Source organism: Humulus lupulus, chromosome X (assembly GCF_963169125.1).
Source record: "Humulus lupulus chromosome X, drHumLupu1.1, whole genome shotgun sequence".
NCBI classification, from domain to species: Eukaryota; Viridiplantae; Streptophyta; class Magnoliopsida; order Rosales; family Cannabaceae; genus Humulus; species Humulus lupulus.
Window position 1 is genome coordinate 21,052,063 of NC_084802.1, and position 9,924 is coordinate 21,061,986.

General features: G+C 31.0%; 1 protein-coding gene across 4 annotated transcripts; it reads right to left on the reverse strand.

The window, feature by feature from the left end:
• Positions 1-3,947: 3,947 nt before the first annotated feature.
• Positions 3,948-7,571, reverse strand: LOC133804930 (scarecrow-like protein 1). 4 transcript variants are annotated; one of them, XM_062243038.1, is made up of 4 exons: positions 7,451-7,571; positions 6,796-6,851; positions 6,137-6,163; positions 3,948-6,011 (listed from the first exon to the last, which is right to left on the reverse strand). In XM_062243038.1, the coding sequence occupies exon 4, from the start codon at positions 5,940-5,942 to the stop codon at positions 4,194-4,196; it is 1,749 nt and encodes a 582-aa protein (XP_062099022.1). In that variant the 5' UTR covers positions 5,943-6,011; positions 6,137-6,163; positions 6,796-6,851; positions 7,451-7,571; the 3' UTR covers positions 3,948-4,193. The 4 variants fall into 4 exon arrangements, with proteins under 4 accessions (XP_062099022.1, XP_062099019.1, XP_062099020.1 ...); XM_062243035.1 differs by having other exon boundaries at positions 3,948-6,023; XM_062243036.1 differs by lacking the exon at positions 7,451-7,571 and having other exon boundaries at positions 6,796-7,408.
• Between the last annotated feature and the right edge of the window lie 2,353 nt (positions 7,572-9,924).

The following is a 9,924-nucleotide window of genomic DNA, read 5'->3' on the forward strand; positions in this document are numbered from 1 at the left end:
TCAGAATACTGAAAATCAAAAAAGTTTCTTATTATACTATGATTAGCATTTTGAATAAACATGCTTATCTGTCCGGGCATGGCGGATCGTTTGGGGGTGGGGGTTCGATTGGTTGAGAATCATACCTAGTTTTGTTGGGAGGAAGAATAAAAGAGGTGTTTGCTGTTATTAAGGAGAAGATTTGGAATTAAGTGAAGAAAAGGTATAATCAAGTCCGGAGGACTTTAATCAAGTCTTGCTAGCAAAACACTGGATACCAGACTTCCCTTAAGAAGAAAAGGTTTGCAAGCTAATTGATGAAGATGGTCGGTGGAAGGAAGAGCTGAGATGTGAGCAATGTGGCCAAGAGAGTGTGGAAGCTTCTGCGTTTTTATTACTTACTTCCTGACACTAATGGTGACCTGGGCTTGGTAGGAGAAGAGAATTAGGAGGTGGAATTCCTTAGACAGATAGAGTTGTGAGTTCTTTTGGAGTTGATTGTGGTGACCTGGGGTTTGTGGGAGAAGAGAGCAGAAAAGGGCAATGGTTCAATCTATATTAATTGTGATGCTGTAGTGAACCTAGATATTGAGGGTGCTGGTGGCTAGGGACTGTAAGTGCCGAGTTATTCATGTCTGTGGAGGTCCAATTGCAAGACCATAGTTGAGGATCTGCAGAAGGCGAAGGAGTGTTTCAGGGACTGGTGTTGTTCTTGCAGAAGGCAACTCTGTACTGTTGGTTATATCAGGAGAAATTGTAATGAGCTGCTGCATTTACTTGCGACTAATGCCCTCAAAAATCCTCTAACTTGTTGTTTTTATGATTTTTTGCCTAGTTGGTTTGGTTGGCTGCAGTTTGTGCTGCTGCTGATTTCCTCAGCACCCTTGTTTAGCTGTAAAAGTTGAAATTTTAAATTTAGTAGGCACATCTCATTTTTAACTAATAATTTTAGATTATATTACTTGTTATAACAATACAACAATAAAATCTTTTTATTGAAAAAATAATATAATATAAAAGTAGGCAAATTTTTTAGTCCCACACAAGACTTAGTCCTTCATATGAGTCCCATTCATTTTGCCAAGTGTCAAATTATAAACATTTTTGGTATTTTTTATTTTTTAACTTTTGACTTGATGTCGCTGGTTATATCAACGGGAAGTAAAGGCATTATTGTAATTTAATGTCTAAAAAATGTACAATTGAGGGCATTATGGTAAAATATGGTAAAATTTGTATGAAGTTGGATTTATTTATAATATTGGCAGCATAACTTTTTTGCTGTTGCTAAGTAACTATAAATGAACTGTCGTGTAACATTATTAGAGTTGAAAGTTACAAAATTTGAACTATATTTTTATTGTTTTGTGCATAAGAAATGAATTGTATTAGGAAAGGTTTGAAAATTGTTTTATTTCTTTAATGTTGGGATGGCTATATAAATTAAGTAGTTTATGGTTGTATAAATTGAAGAATATATTATTGTCAACATATTTGACAATAAGGTTAATTAGATGTTCCTTTAATAAAAAAAATTATAAATGATAGAATGTTTAGCACTAATTAATTTTTTCAATGTATTTGACAATAAAATTAATTAGATTTTAAAAAAAAACTTTTATAAATGGTACAATGTTTAACATTAATTCATTTTGCTTGTATATGTGACAATAAGATTGATTAGATGTTTATTTAATAAAAAAAAATATAAATAGTAGAATGTTCAACATTTATTAATTTTGTCAATGTATTTGACAATAAGATTAATTAGATTTAAAAAAAAAATAGATGGTAGAATGTTTAGCATTAATTATTTTTGCCAATATATTTGACCATCAGATTAATTAAATGATTGAATGTTTAACATTAGTAATTTTTGTTAATGTATTTGACAATACGATTATTTAGATAGTTAAATGTTTAGTATTAATTAGTTGTAGTTTACTTGTGATTAATATTCTATTTTACACTCCTTAAATACCAGATAATAAAAATATAAATAAATAAAAAAAATACTTGTTTAGAGTAGCTAATAACGAAGCTAATAACGAGTAAGAAAAAAGAGCATATATGACTCAAATATGTTCAATCATGACTGAAATGTGTGATATTGCAAGTAACAACTAGTATCAAGTAAGAAAGATTTGAAATCAGGAAGATTCAATTGATATACGGTAAATCTATTATGAGAAATAGTTGAAAACTATTCACAGACTTTCCAGCTCAAACTATTCACAACCGTATAATTTATTTTGGATAGTAATCTAATTGACCCTGACACTATAAATCTTTCAATATTGCATGTGAACTAGCGCCATTGCATGTACAATTTAGTTTTGTTAGACATTAAAATCAAAGCAATAATAATAAACTTAAAAGGGCTAAGGTAAAGAGAGAAAATAAGAAAATGTTTTTTTCCCTTTTAACCGGTTACATATTTCAAAGGGTAGAATGGTATTTTAACTAATTTTTACAAAAAAAAAAGGTCTGATGGCTTACAAATATTTAGTCCCTCAAACACACATGAGGGATGGAAGAATAGTTACTGTATTTTTTTAATTATATTTTTATATTTGAGTTTTTACGAACATTTATGATTTTTTTTTTAATTTTTTTTTTAAATTCAAATTTGTCATTTGAAAAATTCATTTTTTCTAACTCTATCCATATTTTTAGTAAAACCTATAGGAAATGTATGGGATATAATTATTATTAAATATAGTTTCTAATTTATAGAATGTGGTATATTTAATTTGAGGTATTAATTGTTAGAATATTTTATATGGACTAACATAATTAAGTGTTGATCACACAGTGTCGGTATTAGCATGTAATGATAACTACATAATCGGTAATGCATGATATTACCATCGGGCCATAATGGGATGAACATAACGTACTAACATGCTCGGGGCCCATGGACACGCTCTAAAACGTCTTTGGTCAGCCTATTGGGCCAAGACAACTAATTCTCTCATATTGGGCATGTAAGCCCAATTGGCCCATAATTCCTTATATAAAGGGTTATGCTCTTGATTGATGATTAAGGTGGAATGAGTGGGAGAATATGGTGTAGAGAGAATGATAGAGTAGTGTTCATTACTCCCAAGCTCTCCTTTTCTCTATATGTGTAGATCAAAGAAGTGTAATCAACATGATTATTAGAGATAAATGTGATAATTGGAGGTACGTATATTATTATATTAATGCCCTAAATAAAATGTTTGATCATAGAAATTCATGAGCATGATTTGATATTGATTATTGTTTATTTAGTGCTCATTGTGTATTAATTATAACATTAATATGACTCCTCCATATATAATAATATTTATAAGTTTTTTTAGCTGCTATAACTTTTTTGTCATAAAATAACACATGAAAAGACAAAAGGAAAATAAAAACTAACTAGTTTTTCTTCCTAGTTTTTATCATTGGTAGGGTGATTTTATTCCTTTTTCCCCACTCTTCCAAACAAATCCCTCAGTCTTTTTTTTTAAAAATTGATTTGAAAAGATGAGAAAGAAAGTTCAATCTACCCAACTAATAGATAGAAAAAAGTGGTATACCTTGACTTTATATTATTCACAATTAGTCATTAAATTGTGGTCTTCATTGATACTTCAATATTTACCAATAGTTGTAAAGCATTTGATATTTGGCCAAAACAAATTATGATAGTTAATTAATATTAATGGATATAAATTAATAGATCTCATCAATTATAATTGATGTAAACACTAATTTTCATAACAATTAATATTGGTGTTACCAAAAAAATTGTAATCATAAAATCTAATCTTTGATTTTGAAGGCCTCTTCTTTTAGAATGGTAAAAGCAGCATACTTACATGGATTTCAAAACCCCAAAAAACTTGTCTTATAAGTTAGACTTTTGAAAACACTGGCCAGAACACAAGAAAAAGGTGATTCCACAAATGAAAAACTGATAATTAAAGAAAAGGACATAACAAAGTGAAGAAAGATTATGCAAAGGTAAGTTGTCTAATACAAGTACTGAGCCAAATCTATTAACGTTAGGTGATTAGCAGTTACTTATTTTTGTTTTGGATTACATATATATGACAGACACAGCATGCATATATAGAAATCCCACACAAAAATATAAAATTACAAAACCCAACTGAAAAAAAAAAGAAAAAAACAAAAGAAACTTTATGGAGCCAAAATGTCATTCTCTATCAGTATCAGCATCACCTCCATGAAGAGGCAACAATCAAACTTTTGTCTTCCCATCCAAAAAGAAGTGACCCCATTTCATCTTTGATCTTGTACCTGTCACAATACTGCCTGATAAGTTCTCTGATCGAATCAACCACGTTTGAGCTCATTGGACAGGAAGTGAATCCCGCCATTGCCATCCTTGCTCGCCATTTCCCTGCAACCTCATACCGCTCTATCCTCTCCTCTCCTTCGCAGGCAATGATGTTTACTATGTCTCGTGCCAGGCACTGTCTCTCGACGTTTGTCCTGTCTGGACTCTCCCTTGGAAGAGTTGCGTCTAGTGATTCAAACACAGCGGAGTAGTAATTGTAGGCCTCGATAAATCTTGGGAAGAAAGGCGAAGTGTTAGTGTTCACATCTTGTTCTACTACTGTCACGAGTTTGGGGTTCAGGCTCTTCACCATCCGAAGGAGCTGGTCTCTCTCGTTTATAGTTGAGACACTTTCATCAGGCATATGATGAAGCTGAAATGCAAAGTTTACTACAAGTGCTTCCCCAGGCTGACGGTCCAGCATTGAAGGCGTGACAAGTGAAGTCCTCGACGCCACTGCTTGAAACTTAAATGGCACACCGAGATCTTCTGCTCGCTTCTCAAGCATTTGGCCAATGATTTTAAGGCCACCAACCGAACGCTGAACTGACTCAGGGTCATCAACACCAGTTAATCTCAACTGGGGAATCTTACCTTTCCTACTAGAAGCAATTGTTTGTATTAGTGCCATGTACTGACTCCCTTGGTTAATGTCAAAATCGACAATGTGAACTGTCTTTTCATCCTTAAAAGCTTCGATGATAGCACCATTTGCAGCCATGAATCCAAATTTAAAACAAGGGCAGACTTCGAATAAGATCTGCATCGCTGCAAGACGGTCAGAAGTGGGTGGTTCTTTACACTTCAAGGCCTTGTAAAGAAATTTTCCTGAGGAAGCCACCCGTGCCGCGAGACCTTCCACCATGTAAGCAGCAATCCTCTGAGAAGGTTCTCCTTCAACTGACACCATCTGCCGAAGCTGATTGATCATTATTGAAGCTTCTGCTATGTTTCCTTCTGAGAGAAGAGCAGCACAATCAATAAGTAACTTTCTGGGAGACCGAAGAGAAATTGGTGATATTTCTTTGTTGCTGCTGCTGATACTGCTCGGATAAGAATCAGACGACGAAGACTCCTTGGGCGAATCGTTAAGCAATCCATTCTGCGCAGGGCCAACCCAATCAACATCAACTTCCATGCTTTGGCCAGAGCCAAACATGTCTTCATCATCTTCATCATCATTATCATTAAGGAGTGCTCTCTCCAATTCTTGAAGCTTCAACCTCATTGAGCTTTTGTCAAAGTCACCTAGTTCTGGACTTGAACTTTCCAAGTAATCTGATTCCAAATCCCTCATGGACATGAAAGAAGCATCACAAGGATTTTGAGTGGTCAACTGAGAAACCAATCCAGCTCGGAGCTGGTAACACGAGGCATCTTGAGGGTTATAAGAATTTCCAGAAGCACTAGAACAAGAGGGCTGTTGTATTTCATCACTTGGGGAGTCAAGAAAGTACTTCTCATAGCTCTCATTGCTGTAGGAATCAGTTACATACAAGGTCTTGCGCTTGTCGGAACCAAAAGTTTGGGTTGAGAAGCCGGAGCTATCAGTACTTCCCTTCAATGAGTAAAGCTTGGGGTTTCTGTATGAAGTAGCAGAAAGCTCTGCAGGCCTAACTAAAGACATTCTTCTTATGTTTTTCTTTTATCTTTTTCAGACCTTGAGGAAGACGAATTCGACCATAAAACTTCAGTTCTGTGTCACAAACTGTCACACATGTTAGGAAGGAAATTACTACTTTTTTTTGTCACTGGAAAATTACTCTACTCAGCTTATCAGAACATAGTAAGAATAATCTTGAAGATAGAAAAGAAACTCACAGAAACTTTTTCGACTTGTTGGAATCCCTGCATAAACCAGAAAAACAAGTGGATGTAAATACCACATCACAAAAACTGAAGATTATAACATCAATAAGAGAAATAAATATGCATGATAGTGTATGGGTCATATATATATATATAAAACTTCCTCTTCTTTTTAACAAATTAGTTTCAAAATAAATGCTCTGATGATGCAAGTGCTTTTAAATCATCAACAAAATAAGAGGTAAAGAAAGAAGAATATTGCATGAAATAACTAAACTTACCAAATGAAATTACATAAAATTTCTTAAATAAGTGCACTTTAATTATGTAAAAAGTACTAAAATCTCAACCATTTGTAAACTTTTCCCTTTGAAAAAATTAAAATAAATAAAAGGTACAGAAAATCCCCAGTCTGAATGGAGCCGAAAAAATGAACAAAAAGAAACGTAGAAACTAAAAAAAGATCATTGACTTTTGATGATAGGGTACAATTGGATAAAAACAATAGGGAAATCAACAAAATCAGGGAAAACAGAACTCAAATTAAGAAGGTTGCACAGAAAATCCAGAAACAAATAACAGAGTACATAATACAATAACATGCACAACAACACAGCAACAAAATCTCATCAAATTATTGATAAAAGGCGAGAGAAAGAGAGAGACTTTACCTGCTACAATAGAGAAAGGCTCAAGAAGCAGAAGAGCTCAAAAACCCAGTCAAAATCTGAAATTGAGTAGAAACCCAGACAGAGATCAACATACCAGAAAGAGAGATAGAGAGTTGTTTTCAAGAGAGACAGGAAGAGAGAGAAAGCTTAAGGCTTTGACATCAATATAAGACAATAAAGAGAAGCCAAAAGACAAAACACTTCCTTGTTGATATCTTCAAATTAACAAATAATTTTGGGGTATTTTTATACGGATTTGTGAGGTTAGGTAATGTTGGAAAAGCAAGGAAGCACTTATCAAACCAGAAGATGAAGTAAGAGAACAACAAACTTGGGCATGAATATATTTTTTTAATTATAAACAAATGAATATAAAAATACTAGCAAAAAACAAAGCCAAGAGGACCTAAATTCTGGAATTATAAAACTCCAAGAAATTTTTTAGTCTTGCAATGTTGGTTTTTTTTGAGGATTTTGAGCTACCCCTTTTTAAAAGAATCTGAAACAAATCAATATTCTAAGACTTTTCATAGCTAAAGTACTCAATGCTAATGCTTAAGACCACATTTCTCTTCTGGAATCTGACTAAGTACAAGAAAATTAAATCATTATAAATAAATAAAAGAAAGCTGTGAGAAAAGAAAAAAACTTGTACCCAATGTTTGGTTTCAAAGAAACTTCCTGTTCTTTTTCTCTTCTCTCATATGCCATTTGCTTAGGTTTTACTTTTTTTTTTTTTTGCGTGTTTTTATAATTGTGTGCATGTTTATACCAACTTAGTCTGACTACTATTAAAAAAAATATTAAAAAAAAAAGTTTGACTGGTACTACAAAGGATAATCCATGTTTATCCAACTACATGTACAGTAGTCTACGACATAGCGCCACTTTTGCCCTACTGGGAAATAAATTATAACTAAAATTATGGAGTTACAATAGTTATTATATTAATATTTTTCAAAAAATTTTGAATAATTTATGAGTTGGAAAATAGAGTTAAAAAATAATAAATTATACACAGATTAAAAAAAAAGCACACATGCTATTATTGGTTTGAATTATATTTTCGGCATCGTAAATTATTTAGAATTTTTTAAAAACTAATAGGATGTTTACTATAATTACAATGTACACCATCATATAAAAAATATATTATAATTTCTCTACGTGCTGACAACAAAAACATCATACAGGTAAAGGCAAAAATAATACTTTTACTATAGAATTCTCCTATATATATTGTGGATTTTTCTTTGGTAGGGGCTAAAAAAGAGGCGCACCGCCTCTTTTGTGTTCTCCTATCGTGAATGGTTTTGGTGTAATTTTTTTTATAATCGTGTTTATTCTAGTTATTTAAAATATCTTGCAAATTTTCGAGAAATTCTGAATAATTTATAGTGCCGAAAGCAATTTTCAAACAGTACGTTGCACACGTGATTAATTTTTTTTATGCGAGTAGAAGACAACATATTTGAATTTAGTTTTCGATACTGTAAATCATTCGAAAATTTGTAGGAAGTTCCAAATAACTACAATATATATAACCATAAAAAAAAATTACACCGAAAATTATTCACAAAAAAAGTACACCGATTCTAGCCTCTACCATAGAAACACTCAATTATTATAATGATAATTTATAGTTATTAGTGACCAAAAAAGAAGTAATAATAATACAAGTGTGGCTAGTGATTTTTAAATATACAAATGTACTACATATGAATATGATTACGTAGGTAGTATGTCAAGGATCCACTTTGTTTTTTTTTACCAGCCAATCTTAACCGTAAATTTATGCTACAAAAGATGTAATAATAATTAGACTAAGTTTGGAAACTTTCATTTTGGGCATTTGTATAGAGAATAAATCTTCTAGAAGAAGGGTAGTTTCTAGTCTACGAGGGTGAATTCTTTCTTTGAGCTCATTGTTTGTAGTTGTACTGTAAGAGTAATAACAAGACCTATTTATTTATTCATTATTCAACCCCAAATATACACTAATTCTTCAAAAGCCACCGGCCAGTTAATTTTGGTTTTGGACTAGTATCGTAAAATATATACAAATGTTTTTTTTTATCTAGTTTAGGATCATGTTGTTTTGTCCTAAAATCAACTTATTACTTAATTAATATTTTATATATAATAAATCAATTCAAAATTATATATATTTTCACCAATTTTGGTATATACTTTTTAATTAAAACCATTATTATAGTATTCATCAAACAACATAAAAGTACTAAAATAGTATATTCTCTATGAAGAAGTTATAAGTTAAAATTATTTTATCATTAAATAAAAAAAAAGTTTATTAAAGTTAAAAATCTAAAGCCGACACAACTCTAATTTTAAATTTTAGCAGCTTACAGAGAATTTACAATTTATTTTATATATTCATCTCATTATTAAATAAATAATTCAAAATAAAAAAATTTGACATAAAAAAGTATAAATACACATCATTAAACATATTTATTTTGTACCCACATCATTTTTAAATTATGAATTATCAAATAAACTGCAGATTTAGGCTTGATGTTGAGAAAATTTACAAAAATATCTAAGATTTATTTTAAAAAATACTAAAAATATATAATCTAGAAAAAAATAATAAAAATATGGAAGGACATAATTATAAATACAAAGTTTTTTTTTTGTTTGCAAATAAAGTTTATAAATTTGTAACAATATAGTTTTTTTTTTAAATATTTATAGACTAAATAGAAAATTGTAACAAGCAGTAACTTGTTATCTATATTTTTCTTTTATAAAATTTTGTATATTTCAAATTAATTTTTTTTTTAAGTGTTATGTATAATTTTCCTTTTTAATTTTTTATTACACAATTGAAACTGATTGTTGTATAAGTTACAAATCTAGTCAATTGCATGCTTGAGCTCTATTTAATATATTAAAAAAATTGAGCAATTCAAGAGCTGCTTAGTCTCTTTAAAATTTTAATGGATTTATGAGTTTGTATAGAAGAGAATGATTTGGTGCATGAATACATAACAAGTAAAAGTAAAATTTAAGGGAAAAAAAGGGAGGAGAATGAGAACAAAAAGGTAGGTATAACATAGGAATCAAGATTTTCATAGTCCTAAATTGTGTCTAACTAATCATTCAAGT

Bases quoted from the DNA above. Each gene is read 5' to 3' on its own strand.
- LOC133804930 (XM_062243038.1), bottom strand. From the start codon at position 5,942: ATGTCTTTAGTTAGGCCTGCAGAGCTTTCTGCTACTTCATACAGAAAC.